The 27070-nt window shown below is 38.7% G+C and overlaps 1 protein-coding gene across 20 annotated transcripts in view; it reads right to left on the bottom strand.

Annotated features, from left to right (window-relative positions):
• CDKAL1 (CDK5 regulatory subunit associated protein 1 like 1) overlaps positions 1–27070 on the bottom strand; it is a 777071-nt gene that overhangs the window by 654555 nt on the left and 95446 nt on the right. For all 20 annotated transcript variants that reach the window (XR_008711390.1, XR_008711388.1, XR_008711389.1 and 17 more), the window contains one exon: positions 19049–19133. Coding sequence is in view for 16 of the 20 variants with exons in the window: in XM_055570761.1 (XP_055426736.1) it covers positions 19049–19133 (85 nt within the window). In the remaining 4 variants the exon portion in view is untranslated. The remainder of the gene's footprint in view (positions 1–19048; positions 19134–27070) is intronic.

Genomic DNA, 27070 nt, shown 5'->3' with positions numbered 1-27070 from the left:
TCATCTTAGACATGAAAAACTTTAGTATCATTGATATCCAAAACTGTTACTTTTTTGTCTTAAAATCACATCCTGATGTCACAAAACTTAGATGATAAAATACCTCTTTACAAGCTAGCAAATAAGAAATATGGGTTTAAGTTTTGCCCTATTATCAAAAACCTCACCTTGCTGAACAGAACCATCATTAAGTTGTCCTTTTCAAGGTTTTTTAAGGCTCAAGATTTGATCCAAAAGTGCCCTGTCCAGCCAAATTTCTACATAAAGCTACATGTGTGTGTGCTCGGTTGCTCTGTCATGTTCGACTCTTTGTAACCCCAGGGACTGCAGTCTGCCAGGCTCTTTTGTCCATGGGATTTTCCAGGCAAGAATACTGAAGTGGGTAGCCATTTCCTCCTCCAGGGGATCTTTGCGACCCAAGGATCAAACCTGAGTCTTCTGCATCTCCTGCATTAGCAGGTGGAACTAACACTGAGCCACCTAGAAGCCCCACAGAACGCTACATGCAGAAAGTAAAGATTTTCTTTCAATCAGAATAAAGAAAATCGCAGATGTAGACAATGACAGACAACATTCAGTCTTAATGAAGTCTTGCTTACTGAGAGAACAATTCGAGGCAAGTGACAACTTGTCTAGTCTTAACCATCTTATAAAAAAAAAAAAAAAGACTAGTCCTAAAATAGTAGTGCTTTGAGCAATAAAGATAAAAAAAATCAAACACTGCTAACAGCACTGTCAGGAAATTCACTCTCAGTTTTCCTTAATTTGGTACATATTTATAACAAAACTAACTTCAAATATATTATAGCTTTAAAAACTACTAACACATGGGAGTCTACAATCATTACAAAATAAAGTTTTTCTTAAAATAGCAACATAATTGATAATGTCCTTGTATCCTAAGATGTTCTTCCAATAAATTTCAGAAGGAACATTCATTTATCTTTCAGAAACTATACAATTATGCCAGAACCTCCCTATAAAACCATTCAACACAAAACAGACCCAGACTCAAAGCTCTCCTCTAAAGATGCTTATCTATAGCTGAGGACAGGGTCCAGTTTCCAGTTTCCAGAACACTGAACAATGTGTAAGACATAAGGGATGATATTTGCTGGAGAAATAGCTAAAAGGGTCCCTCCACATAGATGTCTAACACACAAGGTGGCCCAGGTTGTGGATAACAATGCCACTCATTTTATCTCATAGTCGCTATTACTAATTAAAGAATAATTCAACTTATTCTTATTCACTGCTACTGGTCATAATGAACCCTTTGTCAGCTAGTTCCAGACAGAACAAAATACTATCCACATATAATTTCCATTCGTAGTAATAATCTAGGTCTTGCCTGAGGAGGGCTGGAAATGGAATGGCAGAAAGAGGAATGGCAATGGCAATTTAACACACAGGTTTTTTTTTAAGTGTTTTTCTGCTATTTTTCAAATATTTTTCTCTTACTATGAATAAATAATCTAGAATTCATTTGAGATCTAGATTAAAAGTTACTCTTTCAAAAGCCTTCCCAACTCGTTCACCCCAAAATGATTCCACCTATAAAGAACCATTCTAAAACTAATAAAAATGCAATAGGGAATAATTAAGAAATGCAGTAAATCAATCAGCACCAAAAAAAAATGAGATAAAGAAGCTAAAAAAAAAAAAAGCAAGTCGAAGAGAAAGTGGTGGAATTAGAGAACAGGAAATGTGAATAACATTCATAAAACTGGATTCCGAAAGAAGATTTAAAAAAAAAAAAAAAAAAGATAGAGCCAATATTTAAAATTAGAACCCAAGAAAACTTTCCAGAAATAAACGAAGATCTCAGTCTACATATTGAAATTCTTCCAATACCTAGGAGAGTTAACGTGGAACAATCCCCTGGATAAACCTTAGTAAACTCTTGCTGCAGCTGCTAAGTCACGTCAGTCGTGTCCGACTGTGTGTGACCCCACAGACAGTACCCAACAGGCTCCCCTGTCCCTGGGATTCTCCAGGCAAGAACACTGGAGTGGGTTGCCATTTCCTTCTCCAATGCATGAAGGTGAAGTCGCTTAGTCATGTCCAACTCTTAGCGACCCCATGGACTGCAGCCTACCACGCTCCTCCATCCATGGGATTCTCCAGGGAAGAGTACTGGAGTGGGTTGCCATTGCCTTCTCCAGAGTAAACTCTTAGGCTTTAAAATAAAGATACTCAAGGCCCACAGGCAAAAAAAAAAAAAAAAAACAATGAACAAATGCAAGCAAATCTGACTGACATCAGAGTTTCTAAAACACAAGGCATGGCAACAGTAGAGCAGCTTTTTGTTTCTGTTTTTATAGAAATTCAATGAAAGAAAGTATGAATAATGGATTTAACATCCAGTCAAGCTGTCCTTCAAATATCAATGCTATATAAAAAGTCTTAAACATAATAGGAATTCATAATCCTTTCTTGAAGAATCTACTACAAAACAAGCTTATTAATGCAACCAACCAATGACTAGGGAAATTTCAGAGAAACAGAATGGTAAGTCCATTTATACAAATAACTGTAAATCTGAGACTAAAATAAAAGTGAGAACATTAATCTTTGAGAGCTGAAGATTAATGTACAAACGTTGTAAGTTGTAACAAAGTACAAATGGTGCAAAAAAAAATCTGAAGAAAAGGGAGAGGAAGTGACTAAGTAAACTAAGTCCAGTGGATGGCAAAATGTCAGAAGTTAAACTCTAGCACTGAATAGATGGTAAATGATTAAATAGGTAAAAGAGGAATACAATCATTCAATCAGGACAAAGACAAACGTAACTACTAAAATAAAAATACAAATGTTCCTAATTACCATTTAGTTAATCTAAGGAAAAAAGTATATCTCATAGAGAAACATAATATAAAACAATATACAAAGAGAATCACAAAATATCACCACGGAGATGAGACACAAATATATCAGTCATATCAACAAATACAAAGGAGCTTGCCTTTCTTTACTAAAAAAAAAAAAGATTTTAAATTTGGCTTACAAATGTTCTATACACAAGAGACAAAGTGAAGCAAAGTAGTTCAGAATGGTTAAATTAAAGGGATAGACAAAAGTATAAAAAGAGTACAAAAAAAGAGCAAAATAGAATTCAAGCCACAAGGGTTAAACACGAAAAGAACACTTTAATTCTAAAGCCACAACTGACAACAGAATTATAAGACTTAGAAATATTCATGGATCAAATAGTGCTGGAACCACACTTATGAAATAAAGAGGTTGAGTCTGAAAGGATTTTAATCTCAATGGAACTAGAGGATATGAAACTGAGAATCTCACAAATGTGCCATCAGAAGAAAGAACCTTAAAAACAAAGAGACTGTCTTTTTTTTTTTTTTTTTTTTTTGGAGTGTACTTTGGTAACTAATATCTATGTATGCACTTACCTTTCAACTTAGCCATGTCTACTTGAGAAATTAATCCTGAAGATACACTTCCAATAATACAAATATATATATGCAAAAGTTTAGTCACTACAGCACTGTTTGGAGCTACAAAATATTAGAAACAATGTAAATGTGCACATCTCTGAAAGTGGCTGAAAATACAGCCACTCGAAGTGCTACTCAGCCATAAGAAAGGATGATCTCTATCAACTCAAGCAGAGTTTCCAGCCTCTATTACCAAAAAAGGGTAAAGAATAGAGAAATCTCTAGAATATGCCATCATTTAAATTAGAGGGAGATTTCTAAAACTTACATGGATTCCGCATACAGAATTCTGTATATTTATTCTGTGGAATAATGACCCACAGAGTAAATAACCATGAGTCAAAACTGATATAAATAAATGATTAAATAGATGGGGGAGAAAACTGTTATCCTCATCGTAAAAGTCCAGTTAATAAATGTAAGACATGATGGAAATAGAAAAATCAAGACTTGACTTGCGCTTATATGTACAAAAAAAAGAAGAAACCGGAAGCTAATGGAGACAGGTGGGAACAGGATGGAAAGAAGAGAAGAACGGGGATGATAAACAACATAAGTTGACAGTGATGCTTCTGAGTAAACCTTATACTTTTTAACACACATACAGATACTGGATATAGAAAAAGCAGAAGAACCAGAGATCAAATTGCCGACATCCACTGGATCATTGAAAACGCAAGAGAGTTCCAGAAAAACATCTACTTCTGCTTTATTGACTATGCCAAAGCCTTTGACTGTGTGGATCACAACAAACTGTGGACAATTCTGAAAGAGATGGGAATACCAGACCACCTGACCTGCCTCTTGAGAAATCTGTATGCAGGTCAAGAAGCAACAGTTAGAACCGCGCATGGAACAACAGAATGGTTCCAAATCGGGAAAGGAGTACATCAAGGCTGTATATTGTCACCCTGCTTATTTAACTTCTATGCAGAGTACATCATGAGAAACGCTGGGCTGGAGGAAGCACAAGCTGGAATCAAGACTGCTGGGAGAAATATCAATAACCTCAGATATGCAGATGACACCACCCTTAAGGCAGAAAGTGAAAAGGAACTAAAGAGCCTCTTGATGAAAGTAAAAGAGGAGAGTGAAAAAGTTGACTTAAAACTCAACAGTCAGAAAACTAAGGTCATGGCATCTGGTCCCATCACTTCATGGGAAATAGATGGGGAAACAGTGGCTGACTTTACTTTTTTGGGTTCCAAAATCACTTCAGATGGTAACTGCAGCCATGAAATTCAAAGACACCTAGTCCTTGGAAGAAAAGTTATGCCCAACCTAGACAGCATATTAAAAAGCAGAGACATTACTTTGCCAACAAAGGTCTATCTAGTAAAAGCTATGGTTTCTCCAGTAGTCATGTATGGATGTGAGAGTTGGACTATAAAGAAAGTTGAGCGCCAAAGAACTGATGCTTTTGAACTGTGGTGTTGCAGAAGACTCTTGAGAGGTCCCTTAGACTGCAAGGAGATCAAACCAGTCCATCCTAAAGGAGATCATACCTGAATATTCATTAGAAGGACTGATGCTGAAGCTGAAACTCCAACACTTTGGCCACCTGATGTGAAGAGCTGACTCATTTGAAAAGATCCTGATGCTGGGAAAGATTGAAGGCGGGAGGATAAGGGGATGACAGAGGATGAGAGCTGCAGTCCATGGAGTCTCAAAGAGTCGGACACAACTGAGCAACTGAACTGAACTGACATATACACAGATATAAATACAAATATACATTTCCTAGCCCTGTCCACAATTTACAGTGCCTAATTGCAATGATATCCCAGTAACAAGGAGCGTACCTATTTCTCAGAGGTTTCTTTATATCCCTCACCAATGAAAGAAACCAGAGCTCCTTGGAGAAATGGCTCAAATCAAGACCAAAGCAAGGAAAGCACAAGAGAAGCCTGGACTCTCATGGCATTGGGAAGTAGCCAACTTAGAGTGTCCATTGGCCAAATCCAGACAATTTGAGCAGCAAAATAATGATAGCAAGGAATTATGTCTAAGATTAAAATAAATAACCTTGACTCTGTGTGTGCTCAATCATGTCCAACTCTTTGTGACCCATGGACTGTAGCCCACCAGGCTCCTCTGTCCATGAGATTTTTCCAGGCAAGAATACTGGAGTGGGTTGCCATTTCCTCCTCCAAAGGATCTTCTTGATCCAGGGATTGAACATGCATCTCCTGTGTATCCTGCATTGCAGGTGGATTCTTTACTGCTTGAGCCATCAATAGACAGATGCAAGAAGGAAAGAGTCAGCTGTTTCTTACAGCAAGATTCCAATTAATTACCAAAGAATGCATGATGGCTACAGAAAAATCATCACTTGAAAAGTAACACAGTATTAATTGTTATATGCAAAAATAATCAATGAAGGCAAAAATTAATGGTGAAAACATGAGAAACAGGATACATGCATAATACCAAAGTATCACAAAATACTCATTCATTCCAAAGGTGTAGATAGTAACTATAGTGCAGAAAGCTGAAAGCCACCACCTTAAGCAGATAAATTTAATACCCAGCTACTATATGTCAAAGTTAACAACAACAAAAACAGATTTAACAATGCCCGGCGTCCTCTGAGCATGACACACTGAGAAGGACGCGCACCTATCACTTTCTGTGTTCTGGACAAAACGCGTAACATCTGAACCAATCATGAGGAAACACTAGGAAAGCTCAGATTAGGCAGCATTCCACAACAAAGGTCGCCAGTACTCTTCAAAAGTGTCAATGTCATAACAGACAGACTGAGGAACTGTCCTTTATCGGACAATGTAGGATCCTAAACTGAATCCTGAACCTGAAAAGCACAAAATTTTGAGTGAAGTCTGAACAACAGTTCATGGTATTGTCAATACCATGAACTTATTTATGGTATTTTATTTATAATAATAAATTTATTATAATTTATTGTCAATTATCGATAAATTAATAATCAATGTTAATTTCCTGGTTTGATCACTGAATTATGGTAATGTAAGATATTTAAACATTACAGGAAGCTGAGTGAAAGGCCCGTAGGAAATCTCTGCATTGTTATGCAACTGTTGAGTATTACATTATTTCAAAATGCAAATTAATACAAAAGTTTAATATGCTATAAAATTCCAATCAAAGCATGTTAAAAACAATATTTATAATAGCCAATTAGGGAAAAACCTAAATGCCCATCAATAGATGAGCAAATAATATTTCATGTATATAAAATAGAACATTTACGAATCCATAAATTCATCTATGAATCTCTGCAGGGACACAAAGACACTGTTGCAGAAGGTTAAAGTCTCAATCTGGAATGGGAACTGGATATTCACCTTTCCTCTAATAATAATCAATGGCACCTACAGAAATCCAACAAGTATTATAGAACTCTTCCCTTTGGTTAGCTTTTCACTGGTTTGCATATAATTCTCCATTTTCAAACTAAATGCAAAACACTAAACTTCCATCTGAGAACAAAAAGCATTGTTCTCAGATGAAACAAACTTTTCAGAATTATATAAAAATACTGTTTTCAAGCAGTTAATTATATAATGGATTTAAATCTCAACCTATCTTCCAATTGTTTAAGACCTTCTGTGATAAATTTTAAACTCTGTTTTTGTTTTCCGTCTAAACTTGTCCAAAACTTTTCTAAACCAGGTTTACTTGTTATCACAAAACGAAGTATCAGAAACAATGAGATACATACTTTCCTTATAAATTCCATTTCAAATATAGTCACTGCAGTTCTTAAGAAAGTATGTGAAAATTCCCATTTTGCTATTGTTATTATTTCTGAAATAGCACAGGGTAACCAAAAAGACGAAAAGTTCTCAAACATCAACTATGTTGTTTCTTAAATATTCTGAATAAAGTAAACAGGAGCGAGAGGGTCCATTGGTTCACAAATGTGCTAAGAATGTCACCCAATATTCCAGATGAGGAAGATAAATAAAACATGTATCCTGCCTCAAAGATTACAACCTGTGGCAGAGGTATCAAGACACAGTAAGTATTCTCCCTTTCTTCAGTACTAACAGAACCCCAATTCTGCTGGGAGCAAAAACAAGACTGAAATGTAGTAAAAGTTTTAGCCACAGTCGTGTCCGACGCTTGGCGACCCCATGGACTGTAGTCCACCAGGCTCCTCTGTCCATGGAATTCTCCAGGCAAGAACTGAAATCAAATGAAAATACACTGCATTTCCTAGCCTCCCTTACAAATAGAGGTGGTCATGTGATATGGCGCCAGCCAACAGGTGCAAACACAAGGTTTTGTGTGAGACTTCCCAAGAAGCTTCTTTAAAAAAGGGACAAACTCAGCTGGCATTGGAGAAGGCAATGGCACCCCACTCCAGTACTCTCGCCTGGAAAATCCCATGGACGGAGGAGCCTGGTAGGCTGCAGTCCATGGGGTCGCTGGGAGTCGGACACGACTGAGCGACTTCACTTTCACTTTTCACTTTCATGCATTGGAGAAGGAAATGGCAACCCACTCCAGTATTCTTGCCTGGAGAATCTCAGGGACGGGGGAGCCTGGTGGGCTGCCGTCTATGGGGTCGCACAGAGTCGGACACAACTGAAGTGACTTAGCAGCAGCAGCTGGCATTGTCCCTTTTCGTAATTCCTCCTCTTTGTAAAGTACATACAATGCCTGAAGAGTAGAAACCATTTTACATCATAATGGAAAGAGCAACAGAACTTTGGAGACTCAGATCTCAACATCCTCGAGTTGGTAAACTAAAGCCAGCAGCTTCCTAACTATGGACTTTGTATTATATAAAGAAAAATAAAACCCCCAAGAGGAGCCTGGTGGGCTGCCGTCTATGGGGTTGCACAGAGTCGGACACGACTGAAGCGACTTAGCAGCAGCAGCAATCTTACTTAAGCTTCTATTTTTAGGGTCTTCTATGACATGCACCTGAACTTAATTTCTAAGTAATGCAATCTAATAGGAAAGAGATACAGAAAAAGTTCTATGAAAAGCTACAAAGGAAGACATTTGTTCTGACAGAGGCAGGGAGTGGAGTTGGTCGGGAGAAAAAGAAAAAAAAAAAAAAAAAATAGCCAACATACCAAGAAAGCAAACACATGGGTTGATTCATTCATTTGTTCAACTATTATTGTCAACCAGTGTATGAGGTGCTGGGATACAGATAAAAGACATAGTGGCTGGGTTACAGACAAAGATATGATTAAAATTCGGGATTATTTATAGGGGGCAGCCACACACAGCTGTGTCAGATTGTGTCTACAAAAATTGATATCTTTTCCTAATACCCTCAGTGGTACCATCCACTCAAAGTCTGTGCTCAAAGGTGCGCCTTAAGGACTGCCCTCAGCCCTGGGGCTATAAAAACAGTAACAGAGAAGCTAAACATAGGGTACTTTGGATAGAATGCGCACCCACAGATGAGACCACTCACTAAAGGCAGAGTTGCACTTTAGCTGACGATTTTATGTATCCTTCACTGCACCCCATCCAGTTTTCCATGGTCAATGACAACCAAGTCTTAATGTAGTCTAAAATTCAAAGTAACTATTTTAATAGGACCCAGAGGACACCTAAACCTAATTGTAACCACAAGGGACAGAAACAGTTAATATTTAATATTTTAGTATCTTGTCCTATGGGTTTAAAAGTCATACTTTTCATTTATTATCAGCTAATAAACAATACTACTGAGTGACCAAAACTTCAGAAAGATTATGTTTTTCACACTTACAGCATACAAGAAGGAGAAGAAAAGAAACACAAGCATCTTTTTTTCTCTCCTGTTGCATAAACACATACACACCAAGAATAAGTAGAATGTCTTTCAAACCAAAACAATAGGAAATCACTCTTGGCTGAAAGCACAGGCTTAGATCATGTTGATTTCATCTTTAATCCTGCTGAAGCAAGTTTCTGCATGCTTTCTGGGCCTCCACCTACAGAGATGTTAGGACAGCAGCCAACACATATATTTAATTACGTAAGTATTCAATGCTATCAGCCAGCTGTTGCCAGTACATAATACACTGACCTCTTTCACTTACTCTCCTGTTTAAAACGGCAAACACAAAGCAACTGTTGCTGTAACAGTAATCATGAAATATGCAAAATACTATTCTCCAAAAACATGTTAGGTAGCTATGAAACTCAGCTTTGCATTTTAAAATGATTTACTACATCTAAACTGCTTTTTCTGTTCCTGATTTGCAAATTAAGTAACTAATCTTTCAACTGTAAATTTAACTATTCCTTTTCTGTTTGTTTGAAGTTAACCAGGACTTCAATCCTAAAATATACTTTCTCCTTTATGCCCCATCAAATTTCTCACTGGGATTTGTCACGTACCAATCTCCCCATACTCCCATTCATCTCCAGGCTTTTCCATGGATAGGGGACACGCAACTAAAGCCTATAACAGGAAATGGGTCCAAATCTGCCCTGAATTATTTACGTCTCACCCTTCACTTTAGGAATCAACAGAGAGCTCTTCATTTATGTTTCCAGAAAGCATGTTCATCCAATACCATCATTAACCCCAGACTAGCTGACGGGGGAGAAAAACAATACAAAGTCCTAGCAACAACAGAAAGTAGACTAAACAGACCCATGACTTAAGACTTGAATAATATGAATTCACATATGGTAGACAGTAAGAAGATCTAACACATAAACAGCAACTTATCCAGAGAAATATGGCTTGCATCAAACCAGCTTTCAATTCGATGAAAAACTCAGTGCCAAATACTTACCAGGCACCGTTCTAGAAACTAAAGATCCCTCAGTAAACAAGACAACATCACTGTCCGCATAGATCTTACTGTTCCACTCCTCTCACAAACGATCCTGCATCAAGTCAACCTCCCCAAAACATCTACTTCTTCCCCCACAACAGTCATGTTGACTTTTTTTTCCCTCCCACTTTGGGGTTTTTAATATTTTGTTCATTCATTGAAACTGGACAACTTGATACTCAAATATAAAGTTATATAATTAATAATGTAATATAACACAAAATAATATATTAGCAATGACTTATTGATGCCCTGACAGCAGAATGATGCCAAGCACTCTTCCCCCAAAAGGAAGAATCAATCAATTTAACCTAATTGTACAAATACATGTTGAATACAACTATGTGTCTATAACAAGGACAAATACTACCTGTTTTTTATCTACCCTTTCCTACCCTCTGACTTGAGATGAGAAGCTTCAGTTAAACCAATGGCCAAGATTCTGAAGCAGGCCCAGCTTGCTTCATGTGGCAGGAAGAACAGGGTCCTGCCACTCAGAGCTGAGCTTTCTGCCAACATGACCAAGCAAAACTTCAAGAAGGAAGAATTCTCACTCCTTTCACTACCTCCCTCTGGGAAGAACTGTGGACTCATTGTGACAAGCACATTTCTTATCTCATTTAGGACAACAAGGGAGCAGCTTTCTTCCTAGTTTATAAGCAAAACATAAAAAGCAAAATGCCATGATTCCTTACAAAGAGAGCCCTTTCGTACAGTCTTGCAACTTAGAAAGTTCTTTCCCCTTGTAGCAAATAAAAGCCTGTGTCTCCAAGGGAGTCACAGTGGTCTTGGGAGTCTCCGAACAGCTGACAAGCAAGTCTTACTCTATTGATGGTATCTGTTTCCCAAGAAAAAGAAAATCACTATATGGTGGAGTCAGAGGGTCAAAGACTTCATAAAAAAGGATTTTCCTGAGGTCAATAACCTGACTTAAAGACCACAATCTAGTAGAGAGCCAAATATGTAAACAAATAATAAAATGTAATACGCAACAATAGATGTTTGTCTGGGATGAAGCAGCAGCACAGAGCAGAAGGCAATTACCTCTGTGGACCCTAGAGGTGAAGGGTGGGTGGTAGCAGGAAGATAACCTTGCACCGAATTACCTCTGATAGGAGTGCCACAAGATGACTAGGTTGCCAAGTAGGATTGCATGGGGTGCATAAGAGAGAGAAGAGAAGAGAGTATTCACATGCACGCATTTGTGGGGGAAGAAGAGCACACTCCAAGGAAGAAGAAAAACATATGCAAACACATTATGTGTCTGGAAAATCATACAAGTTTGGCAGGAAGTAAAATTCTATGGAGAAGTAGAGAGAAAAGAGGAAATGCAGGCAGGCAAGGAACAGATTTTTTTCTTTTTTTTTTTGAGGCTAATTACTTTACAATATTGTATTGGTTTTGCCATACATTGTCATGAAACCGCCACAGGTGTACATGTGTTCCCCATCCTGAACCCCCCTCCCACCTCCTTCTCCATCCCATCCCTCTGGGTCAGACCCGAGCACCTTGCATTGAAGCTGGACTGGCAATTCGTTTCACATAGGATAATATACATGCTTCAAGGCCATTCTCCCAAACCATCCCACCCTCGCCCTCTCCCACAGAGTCCAAAAGACTGTTCAATACATCTGTGTTTCTTTTGCTGTCTCGCATACAGGGTTATCATTACCATCTTTCTAAATTCCATATGTATGCGTTAGTATACTGTATTGGTGTTTTTCTTTCTGGCTTACTTCACTCTGTATAATAGGCTCCAGTTTCATCCACTTCATTAGACCTGATTCAAATGTATTCTTTTTAATGGCTGAGTAATACTCCATTGTGTATATGTACCACAGCTTTCTTATCCATTCATCTGCTGATGGGCATCTAGGTTGCTTCCATGTCCTGGCTATTGTAAACAGTGCTGCGATGAACATTGGGGTACATGTGTCTCTTTCAATTCTGGTTTCCTTGGTGTGTATGCCCAGCAATGGGATCACTGGGTCATATGGCAGTTCTGTTTCCAGGTTTTTAAGGAATCTCCATACTGTTCTCCATAGTGGCTGTACTAGTTTGCATTCCCACCAACAGTGTAAGAGGGTTCCCTTTTCTCCACACAGATTATTTTTAAATACCTTGTTAAGCCAAGAAATTTTATCTTTATTCTGTAGCTGAGAAGGAACCGTTACAGAGTGTGAAGGACAGGAAAGCATGAGCTGGAACATAAAAGAAGCTGAGAACAGGCTCAACTTCTGCTGTAATATTAAGAGCAAGAAACAAGGAGGACCGTTACTAAGATATTAGCAACGGGGATGGAGAGAAAAGATTAAATTTAATGTGTCCAGTTTGTGGCAATTTGATGAAACATGAGAACATACTGGTTCACTGTGAATTCCAAGCAGCACAATAAACACTAATAGCCCTGGGCAGAAGCAAAGAGAAGAAAGAAGTTGAAGGGAGGAAGAGAAGGGCATTTCAGAAGGAGAATCAATTCTAAAGGATAGGGAAAATTGGGAAGGGAAAGAAGGAGTCAAAGAAAACTCACAGACTCTCTGATCGGTGACTTGTAACCCAACAAGACAGGGAATAGGAACACTGCTGGAGAAAAGGTGAGGCAGATAATGGAGAGGTTCTGACACAATGATTTAAAGTGTCAACAGGGCATCTAAAGGAAGAAGTCCAGAAAGGAGCTGGACGTACAAGCTTGGTTCTTGGAAGGGGAGACCAGGGTCAGGAACAGAAATTTGGGAGTAATCAGCACACAGATAGTATCTCAACAGAAGAAGTAGATGAGAAATAGGAGGAGGAAATGTAAGCTCATGTTAAAAATAGCACTGCTTTGAGAAAAACAGTCACATTAGACAAAACTTGAGCTACAATACATATTAGGTCAAACAGTACAATATTTTGAACTAACACTCCATATTGAGGGAAACCTTTAAGGCGGGAAAGGAGAGCTGGAACCATGAGACTGTGAGTCTTACAAGCCAACAATGATTCACTTTCTGTGACTGACACTTGAAACAATAACATAAAACTGAAACTGAACTAAAGTCACTTCAGACAATCTGAAAAGCCAAAATTAAACGTTTAAAGAAAAAATCCACAGCCTACATCATTAAAAAAAAAAAAAGTAAGTTTAACAAAACAGTGTTATCTAACCTGTTTCTTGCAAACGGCCAAACTAAAAGCTAGTATTTTTATCTTCCAATGCCAATTTTTTTAGTTAAAAAAAGACTGCCTGATTACTAACAAATCTAGTTAAAATAGAACCAGTTTTTTTTTCTTTCTTTAAACTGTGTAAGTACTAATTGAAAATGAAAGCATTTCTGTTCTTAATAAGTCAGCTTTTTTGAAGGCAATTTATTTTACAAATTCAAGTTGAAATAATATTCTGATGTGTCCCCCAACTTTAACTTATGATAAGGAAGTTCACTAAATCCACATAAAGCCAAAAATATTTTCACAATAGGAATGAAGTTCCAATAATCTGTTTGATCAACAAGATGCTGTTTCTAAAAAGAACTTTCCTTTAAACTGAAGATATCATACAAAGCAGGTTACCCTCTGTCTCAACACACACTTTCATCTTGGTCCATTTCTCCTTATATTTCCATGGTTCTTTCCAGTAATTTCACTTAGATATCTAAACCATCCCTTTAGCATTACCATTTATTTCTTCAGGCAAAGGTGGTTCAAAGAACTCGTGACTTGTCTATCTACTATCAGTATGGCTAAACCACAGTGCCCATTTGGGTTAATAATGCACAAGGTCAAACAGAGGTTGACAGTCCATGATCAAAGCAAGCTGGCTATTCTTTCTGTCATTTATATAGAACACACAAGACGTGTTTATTTTCACCAGCCTCTGAATGACCTCCTTTAGGTGGCATGGAAAAGATCCCACATTTCTATAAAGCACGAACCAAAGGAGTTTTCTTATTTGATACTCTCATTAAGAGGAAATTCTATTTTTTTTTTAAACTTTTGATCTTTTTCGTTCACTCAAGAGCCCCTCAAGCTAAAGGCCATATTGTCTAAATCAAATTGGTATACTGGATAAAAACAAGGACACGGCAACTGGCAAGGGCTCAAGAGGAAAGAGTATGCATGAAACAGCCTGCCATCACAAAACGTGGGGCTCATTAGCGATTTTTTTAAAATTAGTAAAGGCAATAATAGCATTTAAGATTTCAGAGTTCAAAAGGCAGACAAAAAAATCATTCTTAACTCCTTTTTTACTACTTAAAACTCCTACTCTTTTATCAATCTGAGTATCAATAATACAAACACTGCAAAACCTTAGTGATTAGATCAACTAGTAGAAAGTATTGAGCCGTAGAGCCTACAGATGAACAGACATGCATTTTCATCCCAACTATGTTATTTTGACTAGGTTAAGAAATTACTTAAGGACACAATGATTTATTATCAGCACCAGTATATAAAATCAAATTTTCCAAATAATTTTATGCCAATATGCTCTGCAACAAAGGTTAAATAATACTCCCAATATTTTTTATACTGTGATGCTCCAAACCTAATACTTTTGACCACCACCACCAAGAGAAAAGAAAAAGGCCATGGCTGCCTTGTCACATATTTGCAGTTCTAAGATCTTAATCAAGACTGCATTAATCACATAAAAGATAGTAAAGCTCTCACAGTTTTCTTTCTTTTCTTCTGTAAAAACAAGAGGGTCTACTGCCGGGTAGCTCAAGAGATAAAATGATTTGATAACAGACAAACTACTCTTAAATATCAAGATTACACTGGGAGCGAAACAAAAGCAGATGATCAGAAATGATGACAAACACCCAGACATAAGTGACAAAGTGAAGCAATCATCATTTGTGGGGCTTTCAGACTAGAGAAATATAGCCCCCAGCCCATTCAATAAAGGATGAGTTCGAGCATAAGGGATTAGGTGCAGCTGAACGAGGAGAAATGCAACACCCTACCACGCGCTGTGCTGCACTGAGTCGCTTAGTAGTGGCCAACTCTTTGCAGCCCCATGGACTGTAGCCCACCAAGCTCCCCTCTCCACGGGCATCTCCAGGCAAGAGTACTAGAGTGGTAACCATTTCCTCTCCCAGGGGATCTTCCCCACCCAGGGATAAAACAGAGGTCTCCCACATTGCAGGTGGATTTTTTACCATCTGAGCCACGAGGGAAGCCCCGATAGTGCTTTCCTTGCATTTAAACGTTGCCTCACTATCATGAGAAGAAAACAATGCATCTAGTGAGCAGGCTGAAGGGAAAGGATGGAGCCGGAGCCAGAGCCAGAGAGAAGACAAACATGTCACATGACTGAAGTATAATAAAGTTTCTGAACTATTTATCTTTGTTTTGCTTTGTTAGGAGACAGTGATGAAAGAGGGGAAAACATTTAAATAAAGTGAAATGCTTGACAAGAGTAGGTAATCTTCCACTGAAAGTCTTTACATATATAAATGTCACTTGAATTGGATGTTTTCTCAATGTTAATTGTTAATGTGCCTTCTACAGGATTATATTTATTCTGGAAACAAACCCAACATTAGCTTAGGTGTTACGTTAACAAGAGCTAGTTGTGATTATCAAAAGCCTTCAAAGCCATTAAAAAAAAATACTTAATCACCTATAATACTGTTTTTAAATTTTCTCTCAATCAAGCAGAACAGTGCATTAAAGGAACCTGCGCTCGCTACCACTAGCTTTGTAGTATTAAAATGACAAACACATCTTAAGTGATTACCTCACTTAATCAAACACCGTATCATTATCTTGAACCACTTTCACAACAGTTTATATAAGAAAACCCACTGACACGAGTTATATTTGACATTTTAAGTAAACTTGTAGAAACAGTCTAGAAGTGTATCCATTAATTACATTATAACATTGATAATCACAGAAACTTAGTTCTCTGAGTTCTGAGTTTAGAGGCTTTCAGTAGCACTAAAATATCTTTGTATCTTATGCCCTTCTCGTGCAGAAAAAAGTAGATCATGTGGAACAGGACAGACATCTCACAAAATAAAAAGCATTCTTTGAAAACAAGCAGCACTTGGCAAATTTCATGCTTTGCTCTTGTTTTAACTCTACCTTCTTCTGGTCCTAACCACAGCCCTAACTCCCTAGTTCCTTCCCACATCACCGCCACCCTCCTAAGCTTCCCACCATTGTTCAGGTAGCAAGTCTTCTCCGCTCATTCCATAGTTACTGAGTTGAGAACACCATCACATTCAAAGGTCACTTCTATGGAAATATAAAAGCTGTATCTCAAGTGTTGTCTGATAATCTGCCCCAAATCTACAACTGCTTACCTGACGTCTTTACCTGGAAAGCATAGTATTAAATTTAACAACTCACAGACTGTAGTGAGACTGCCTATGCTAACATCCCACCTCCACCATTTATGAACTCAAGGGCTTTAGAGAACTTCATCTGCAAAACAGATGCTGCTTCCTCTGTAAAACAGAAATAAAAGTGAAAACTACAATTCACTGGAAGACTGTAAGAATTAAATTAGATAATATCCAATTGCTGTAAAGCACCTTGAACAGTGCCTGCCATACAGAAGACACTTGATAAAGATCAAATATTATCTATTACTTTACTATAATATTTAGCTGTAACTTCGCATTTTCAAAACTAAAACATGTCTTCCTTCAAATTGAAGAACAAAAAGGCACTAGAGCTATCAAACATTTAGGCCTAATATAAATCTATACTAATTACAACTATGTAGAATAAGCACCAACACAAAGAAATAGATCCATGAAACTGAACACTGTGCCAAGGGACAGACACAAATATCTATGGACAATGAGCCTATGACAAAGCGGGTAATAAATAAATAAAAGGAGAAAGGGCAGGCTTTTTAAAAAAAAATAATAAATGATACTGGAAAAGTTGGTGTTTATGCAAAAAAATAAATAAAATGGGACCCCCTTCCTGGTACCATACCAAGAGAAAAAAAAATCAATTCCAGATGAATTATAAAATGAATGTAAGAATTAAAAACCACAAAATTTTTAGAAGAAAATACACAGAATATCTTTAGAGTATGGAAAGACATTTTAAAGAATACAAGCACAGACCCAAAGGCAAAGACGGAAAATTTTAAGCCAGAATTTCTCTTCAGCTTGAGATACTGTTAAAGACAGTGAAAGATAAGCCACAGCTGATAGGAGCAACAGATGCAATACGTAAGGGTTAGTACACAGAATGCATTGAATGTATTCCCACAAATAAAAAGACAAGTATCAGAAAAAATACTTTAAAAGCATTTCACACACATATACACACACAAAATTCAAATGGCAAACATACAAAAAGATCCTCAACATCATTAGTAATCATAGAAACAAATTAAGACCACACTGAAATACCATCTCCACCACCAGATGGGCAGAAATTTACAACCCTGACCGTATCAAGTATTAGCTAGAATGGAGAACAACCACACACATCCATGACTGGTGGGAATGAGGTTCAGTATATCCGTCAGGGAAAAAGTTCAGCATCACCTAAAAGTTTGAATATGCACACACCTGTGACCCAATAATTCAACTCCCAGGTACATATCCTAAAATAACTTTTGCACGGCTGCACTGGAAAATGTTCAAAATATTCAGAGCACCAATGCTCATAAAAGCAAAACATAGGGAAAACTCAAAACTCTTTCAATAATAAAATGAAGAAATTATGACAAATTCATTCAGTAAGACACTACAAATGGCCAGAGTTATTTTACATCCATCAACGTGGATAAATCTAAAAGCAAAATGGTAGAGAAAAGAAGCAAGTTCAGAACACAAACAGTGTAAGTCCAATAAACAAAGCTTAAAACAGGGCAAAACTAATTAAACACATTGTTTACAGATATATTTAGCAGATGATAAATAAAAGGAAGGGAGTGACTCACACAAGTCAGGATAAAGATTACATCTTGAGGATATGACTGAAAGAGGGACACGGAGCAGTTACCTAAGGTCTTAGTAACGCCTTATTTCTTAGGCTGGATGGTGGATGCATAAGTGTTACATGTGTTACCCTTATTTAAACTGTACATGTTTCATAAACTCATTTATGTATGACATATTTCACAATAAAACCAATGTGGTGGGGATTGAATTTGAGAGTGAAGTCAGGAAATGAAGAATCTTAAGTTTCTCAGGAAAGGCAAGAAGAAAAACAAGATGATAGCTAAAAGGGGTGCATGGGGCTGAGTAGACCTGAGTGTGTTTATAGGTCAATGAAAAGGCACCAATGGGGTTGGAGAGGTTGAAAACAGAGGTGAATGAGAATATAAATTTATAGAATGAAGGTTCTAAGAAGGTGGGTGGAATAAGATTCAGAGATGTGAAAAAAGAATATTTCTTTCACTGTAAGTTGAAGAACAATTCAATAACCATGGATTACATGCCCCTTCCCCCAGTAAACTGCAATTTCCTTGATGGCCAGGCATTATTAGCACTTAGAACAGCACTAACAGGCAGGCAAGAGCGAAGAGATAAGGACTGCTTTAGGCAGTTTCAAAAAGTAGGGACTGGATTCCCTGAGAAAACTATGTTATTAATACTTAACAGATACTCAAAACACCTATTAGCCACCTTTATAAATACTCAAACATCTATTAGAAAAGTCTACATTCAAGTTTTGCTCTTTATCAGATAAAATCAAAACAGTATAATTATAAAAGTCCAACTCATACTTTTACTGATAACATTCTGAGTATTTGTAATGTTAGGAATCTTTTAAAAGCTATTTTCCAGAAATTCTTACAACACTTAGAAAAGATGAAGAAAGGAAAAAAAAAAAAAAAAATCAGCTTTCACTTACTTAATTGAGTTTCTAAAGTGGTCTTCAGCCGGATTTTTTACAGTACAACTATTCAGGAGCCATAAGTCTGCATCTGATGCATTTTCTATTAAAAACAGAAATATGAAACAGGAAAAGTAAGTATCACATTTAATCAGCCAAAAACATCCAAGTGCTTACTCAAATGGCATTGGGACTGTGGGGGGATGGGGGGGTGGGGGGAAGAGCTAGTGGATGAGTCAAGTCAATGGGCCATTACAATACAACATGCAGCTGCTTCAATATGGAAACATTGGTGAGAAATAAATATTAAAAATATATAACCTGTGCTCTTATTTTCTCATTTAAAATATAAAGAGGATAAGCATTTTCTTCCTGCATTGTCAATACCTGCAAGTATTTAATAACGTCCAAAAGATAAAGTGAAACTGGCCTAATCTTACCTCTGAATATGAAATTAATTGCCTCTCTGGGGACTGTGTATTAACATTATTCAAGCACATGTATTATACACTGAATATTCTTCAGCTTGAGATGTTACTAAAAATATGGTTTGTCCTCTTTGAAAAAGTTAACGATTTACATCAAAGTGAGCCTTTTATTCCTCTTGCTAATTCGATTAGATACTGTTATATACAATAATAAACTCACTAGCTATGCAACAAATCACCTAAACTCATGTTTACTGAAATGAATTTATAAATGCCTGAAGTGCTTGATGCTATTCCAACAACCTTACTGCCTAAAAGGACTTAAACAGTAAAATAGGATTACCACGATGAAAGGAAAACCAAAATTGAAAACTGCAGCACCTTCACTGGTATTTCATTAAGAACAGAAGCAAAGGTCAAAAGAAATGAAGAACCAAGGACACTTGATGTCTGTGTGTACATTCTCTACCTGGGAACGGAACTTCCAGTGAGGACGTAACAGGAAAGGGAGGATGAGCGTGTCCAAGCTTCCAGTAAAACTTAGCAAAACCTTCTTCCCCAGCATCTTTTATAAAAATGGTAAATTTCTTTTTACAAAGAGGCAAGATACACAACTATCTGAAAAGAAAAGCTCCTCATTACTATCCATCAGCTGAATACTAAGATTCCCTCTAACTTGTCTTACTCCTTCCATTCACATGCCTCACCCGCACCCCAGAGTCTATCTTCCCACCCAGAACCCAAAGGGGCTGTCCGTAAAACATGGATCTGATTATGCTTCCTGCTCAAACTCAGAGATGACGAGTATTCACCTACCTTTTCTAGTCCCTCCCAAATTATCCCCAGAAATGCTACCTAAAAGACAATCTTCTTGTAGCAATCTGATCAGATTACCTTTTCAATTTTCCAGTGAATTCCAGTTGGTATTCTCCACCTCCTTAACTTCCATATTCATTTCTCCCTATATTCTTTATCCTTCCAGCCACACCAAAGCAAATTCCTCAAGTTTGCCCTAGTCAATCCGAGGAGCACACTTGATTTGCTTCACAGAAATAGCTCATGCCCCTTTCATCTGCCTACCCACTTGGCTAACTCCTATTCGCCCTTCAGTTTCCCCTTGATGTTGGTTCGACGCCTCCTCTCTGCACTCCCATAGTAGACTGTGTTGAGACTATCCTTGTACTTTACAATTCTACATTAAAATAATACATTTTCCCAGTCTGTCTATATTACTATTAAAGAGATATTGAAGACAATATTTTTTTTCTGCTGTTATCTGAATGTCCAAGGCCTAACACAGTGATGGGTACAGAACAGACATTCAAATAACCATGGAAAACAAAACAGTGCACAAGCAGGAATAAGAAAGAAGATGCTAGAGGGATAATGTGTGGGACCACATGCATATGGCTTGTTAGATGCCTTCTACCAATTTTCTAAAGCTCTGAAGGCCACACCAATCCTCTGAAATAAGCTTCAAGAAGCTCACCAATTTATTCAACAAATATTTAGGACCGAGATTTTACCTTACTCACAGCCAGATCCCCAGCACTTATTACAATGCCTCGTACATAGGTACTCAATGAGTATCTACTATTTACTGAATGAATGTTGAATCTTGAAAGACAAAGCAATACTATGAGCTATGTATTATGCACATAAGAAAAAAATCATCGGTGTCTGTTAGCTAATGATGAAGAATGTAGAGACTAAGGACTTACTTCAAACAAACAAAAGTCAAGAGACAGAACCATATGTGGCAGATGACAACTCTATATCCTGCCACATTCTTTTCTTCGGTCACCTTCAAGTCATCAGACCCCTTTCCCCATACTTCAACAAAAGCCTTCTCAAGGAGAACTCCATTAATAAATAAGGCACATTATTCTACTTTGTCTAGAATTTTGCCAATGTTGAAATGTACTGCCTTTCAAAATAAAGTGAATACTATGCTTGGTGATCCAGTACTCATGATCAACAGGAATCCTGTGAATATACCAATATGCCCACAGTGGTATCTAACTTTTTTGGTGTGTGTGTGTCAGTTGCTCAGTTGTGTCCGACTCTTTGCGACTCCATGGACTATAGCCCACCAGGCTCCTCTGTTCATGGAATTCTCCAGGCAAGGATACCGGAGTGGGTTGCCATGCCCTTCTCCAGGGGTTCTTCCCCACCCAGGGATTGAACCTGGATCTCCTGGCATTGCAGGAAGATTCTTTACCATCTGAGTCACCAAACAGGACAAACTTTTTGGTAACCACCTCCAAAAAGACAATGTCCTTTCTCCAATGAACACACGAGTTTCTTATCCAGTTACTTTTGAACTTAGTTTTGAGCTAATATATTTAATATTGGCAAAAAGATCATTCTACTTAGAAGTAAAAAAGATTGTTCTACTCCAAAGTATAAATCAACCAACAATCAAAATGCAAGAGGTTGTACTATGTGTCAGGCTCTGTCCTAAGTGCTGGGGATGTGGCTGTGAAAAGAGATTTCAGCCTCAAGGAGTTTACAGTCTTAAAGAGGAAATCTGATCAAAACAAAAGAACAGAAACGAGCAAGGTAATTTCAGGCGCTGGTCAATGATATTAAGATGATTAAAGAGGGTAATGAACAGACAATAACTGTGGGGTTGCTGGTCAAAGTAAGTCTCCCTCAGAAGTTTAAATCTGAGTTGAGACTGACATAATGGGAAGGAATCCGCCAAGCAAAGATCAGAAGAGAGAGCACTCCAAGAGGAAAATACCACAAGTGCAAAGGCCATGAAAAAGGCCCAAGCCTGTCATGTTCCAGTAACAGAGATGATCAGCATGACTGGACATAGGGAGAGAAAGGTCTGAGAAGCAGGCAGGAATCAGATGATGTTGGCAAGTTAAGAGCTTTCAGTTCAGTTCAGTTCAGTTGCTCTGTCATGTCCGACGACTCTTTGTGACCACATAGACTGCAGCACACCAGGCTTTCCTGTCCATCACCAACTCCTAGAGCTTGCTCAAATTCATGTCTATCAAGTCAGTGATGCCATCCAACCATCTTGTCCTCTGTCATCCCCTTCCCCTGCCTTCAACCTTTCCCAGTATCAGGGTCTTTTCCAATGAGTCAGTTCTTCACATCAGGTGGCCAAAGTACTGGAGTCTCAGCTTCAGCATCAGTCCTGCCAATGAATATTCAGGACAGATTTCCTTTAGGATGGACTGGTTGGAGTTCCTTGCAGTCCAAGGGACTCTGGAGAATCCTCTCCAACACCACAGTTCAAGAGCATCAATTCTTCAGCACTCAGCTTTTCTTTATAGTCCAACTCTCACATCCATACATGTCTACTGGAAAAAACATAGCTTTGACTAGATGGACCTTTGTCAGCAAAGTAATGTCTCTGCTTTTTAATATGTGAGAGCTTTACATTTAAGAGTAAGGGGAAGTCACCATTGGATTTCAAACATATAAACTAATTTCTACCTCAGTAATCCCATTCTGCAATCACTGTGAAGAAAAGTCTGTAGATAGGGTAAAAGTAAAAACAAGTGAGAGAAAAAAGTAAATGCAAGAAAACCAGTTGGAAGCTGATGCAATGCAATGGTCTAAGAATAAGTGAAAGGTGATGGAAACCTGGACTAGGGTCAGAGCAATGACATGAATCAGGGAAGTGAAGAGAGGCATGTTTCGGAAGTAGAATAAAAAAACTGATAGAGTAGGTATATATTGTGCAAGAAGGAATCAAAAAGGATCCGTAAGCACATGACAAAGATTCTGGCCTGAGTATCAGTTGCCTGTGGTGCCATTTACTGAGATGAAGAAGGTTTAGAAAGACATGATTTGGGGAACAGAGAATCCAAAGTTTTGTTGTGGCCATGTTATATTCGAGATCCCAATTAAACATTTAACTAGAAATACTGATCAGTCATTTGATTTCAGGAGTCTTCCAGGCTGGAGACACAAACGGGAGACTCAGAAACCCAAAAAAATAACTGAATTCATAGGAATGGACGCACTCACCTAGGGAGAGAATATAAAGGGGGAAGGAGAGAAAAGCAGAAGACAGAACACTGGTGCTTCGGGGTCGGATGGAGAAGCAGAGATGAGGAAAGGCCATCGAAAAGAAACAGCCAATAGGAGGACAGAAACCAGGGCCCATGGTGTCACAGAACTCCACGCAGAGAGTACTTTTAAAAGGAGTCATCCACTGTACTAAATGCTGAGAGTTCAAAGAAAGGTATCCGTATCGTTACTAAAAAATTAAGATGATCCTCCACCCTTTATCATTTTCCTCTCTCAATTTTGCGTATTTGCTTGCTCTGTGCCAACCCACACACACTCAGCAAAGGCCTTTTTCTAAGGTTTTTAAATAACACAGAAACATTCATTACAAAAGGCGAGTGAGGAGAAAAATTATATATGGCTATTTGCCATTAAGAAATGTTGATTCCACATGTTCTGTCCCCTTATGAACCCATTTTCTGGGTTTTAAGATGCCATCAACCATAAGGAACATAGTCAACTTTGTAATGGCTCTTCAAGAGCTATTATACTGAACACTATATTCAGTTCTTTTAAGTTTTAAGATACATCCCAACTTCAAACGTTACTATAGGAGGCAGGGTGACATGCATTTGAAATGGAAGAAATAAGCTAGTATTTGGTACATCTACCTTAGAGCAGCACCATCTAGAACAATTAGGAAATAACAGAACACCTGCTGTGTCTAGAACCTCATCACCCAAAACAAAACAAATGTTCAAACATCCTACTGCTGGTAGGCAATTTGGTTATTGGATTAACGTCTTCATTAGACCTGGAGCTCAAACTCGAAACCTCTTGACACCAATGATTTTTAAGTTATTATCTTCTAGTGTCATTTATATTTGTCCTGCCTTTCCATTATTTTTATTAACATCCTAATGGGGCTTCCCTGGTAGCTCAGACGGTAGGGCATCTGCCTACAATGCAGGGGACCGGGGTTCAGTCCCTGGGTGGGAAGATCCCCTGGAGAAGGAAATGGCAACCCACTCCAGTATTCTTGCCTGGGGAATCCCATGGACCGAGGAGCCTGGTGGGCTACAGTCCATGGGGTAGCAGGGTTGGACACGACTGAGTACCTTCACTTCACTTCAAGAGAAGGTTAACACCTCATGGTCTTGCCTTAATCCATGGCAGATTCTCCAGTCCCAAGAGAAGCAGAATTAGAGCAAGAACGGACCAAGAAAGGGAAAGGCAGGGAGAAGACTCCAAGACTGGAGGCACAGACTCTGAGAAGCCAAAGGACTGAATTCTACCTACCCTCAACTTGTTTTCTAACACTTGTTAACCCCTGATGTGCAGCTGAAAATCATATGTACATAAGCTAAATATTGCCAATGCCAGAGCTGGGATATAAGGACTGGTGTGAAAAGCTATCTGCTTGAGGCTGGCCAGATGGAATCCAGAGCCCAAGATGTGATTATTCACAGCCCTTCATTATTACAAATGGTGTTGTAATGAATAGCACTGTGCACATATCATTTTGTGCCGGGAGCCGGCATATTGCATATTGAGTGCATATTGCATATTGAGTGCAGCACTTTCCACAGCATCATCTTTCAGGATCTGGAATAGCTCAACTGGAATTCTATCACTGCCGGGAGCAGGAGCTCCACCCATGGCAAAGGTCATGAGGAAGGAGGCTCGGCACATGCAAAGGCGGGATCGAGCCTCAGGAGTCCCCCTGGAAATTCTCGAACATCTACCCCCAAACCAGAGTCTGCCTACTTTCGGCTTTGTGCTCTCACCTACACCTCGGACTTTACGGGGGCTGTCCCCCACTACCTCTCTCTGAAAAAAGAGTTAGCTTACAGCTCCAGTTAATAATTCCTGGGTGTGACAGTGTTTCAACCTACAAACTCCTTTGGAAGTCCTCTAGCCTGCCTGAATAGGTTTTTCCAGCCACATGTGATTGTTCAGAGCCTCCCAACTGTGAGAGGCAGGAGATGTTCTAAATTGTCTAAACACAGATTCTTTTGAGTAGTTAAAAGATTGATTAGAAATTGTATTGGTGAAGGGTTTTTCACTTATTGAGCCAATGTTTGCTGCTAAGTCTCCATACTCCTTACCTACTGTGTCCTTGGCAGTGTATTGATTAATATAATGGGTGTATAGAAATGTAAAATGCAGCTTTATCCAATGCTTTTTTGGAGGCTGGTGCCTGACTTTGGAATAATCACCTTTAGAGAAAAATAAGTTTCTTAAAATGTTTACAGGCCTCCTGGCCAGAAGATGATGTAAATCACCTGAACTTTTGCATATGATAAGTTTGAAAGCCTGGCTTCGATTAGAACCAGGAACTGCTGTCCTTGCATGACTCCACCCCTTCCCCCATTATCCTCTATGCACAACTTAAGGTATAAAAACTACTTTGGAAAATAAAGTGCGGGCCTTGTTCACTGAAACTTGGTCTCCCCATGTCACTCTCTCTCTCTCAAATTCTGGCTGAGTCTCCATCTGGAGCGCGGAACCCGCCATGCTTGCTAATTATGCCTGGGCTTCTAAGATCCGACCAGGGAGGCTTCAGTGTCTCCTCTCCTTCAGGAGAACGGAAGGACACCTGCGGCCTACGTAAGTGGTGCAAACTTCTTGTCTTGAAGTTTTATTGGTCTCCCGCATAAACCAAGCTACTCAGCCTCTTTTCTCCACTGAATTTTCCTACTGAGCTATCCTCATTCTATTACTCTTTATATCCTTAATTAATGTTTAATTAAGCAGTTGTTTCCTGACCCTCGCCTACGCCGTCTCTCCTTCGAATACCCTGGATCAGCTGGGGCTGGACCCCGGCAATTTTGTATTTTTCCCATATTACCTTTGGAATGAAGTAGGGTTCATTCCAAGAAAGTGGGGCTGTTCAAAGGATAAATTCTCATCTGTAAGGGGTACTTAGCTTCGCACTCCCATGAGCAATGCATGAGATTACCTACTTATCCACAGCACTGCCCATGGAGTGTGCTATCAAACCTCTGTACTTTTGCCACTGCAGTGAGAAATAGGAAGCCAGTAGGATTTGGGAGAAGGCAATGGCAACCCACTCCAGTACTCTTGCCTGGAAAATCCCATGGACGGAGGAGCCTGGTAGTCTGCAGTCCATGGGATCGCTAAGAGTCGGACACGATTGAGCGACTTCACTTTCACTTTTCACTTTCATGCATTGGAGAAGGAAATGGCAACCCACTCCAGTGTTCTTGCCTGGAGACTCCCAGGGATGGGGGACCTGGTGAGCTGCTGTCTATGGGGTCGCACAGAGTCGAACATGACTGAAGTGACTTAGCAGCAGTAGGATTTAAATATGTGCACTTCTCTTATGAAGAATGAGTTGAGCATCTTTTCACGTGTTTAAGGATCATTTGCAGAGTCATTCCCCACCCCTACCCGCATTTTCTGTCTGTTCAGATCTTTTGCCCATTTTTCTACTAGGCTAAATAATCATTTTAATCTCATGTTTTAATTTACTCATACATACAAATAGACACACAAAGAGGATGTTAATCTTTTGTCTGTGACAGAAGTTACAATATTTTCTCCTATGCCAAAGCCTTTGACTGTGTGGATCACAATAAACTGTGGAAAATTCTGAAAGAGATGGGAATACCAGACC

This window comes from Bubalus kerabau, chromosome 3 (assembly GCF_029407905.1).
Source record: "Bubalus kerabau isolate K-KA32 ecotype Philippines breed swamp buffalo chromosome 3, PCC_UOA_SB_1v2, whole genome shotgun sequence".
In the NCBI taxonomy this organism is placed as follows: Eukaryota; Metazoa; Chordata; class Mammalia; order Artiodactyla; family Bovidae; genus Bubalus; species Bubalus kerabau.
This window is presented reverse-complemented; position numbering and strand designations above follow the sequence as displayed.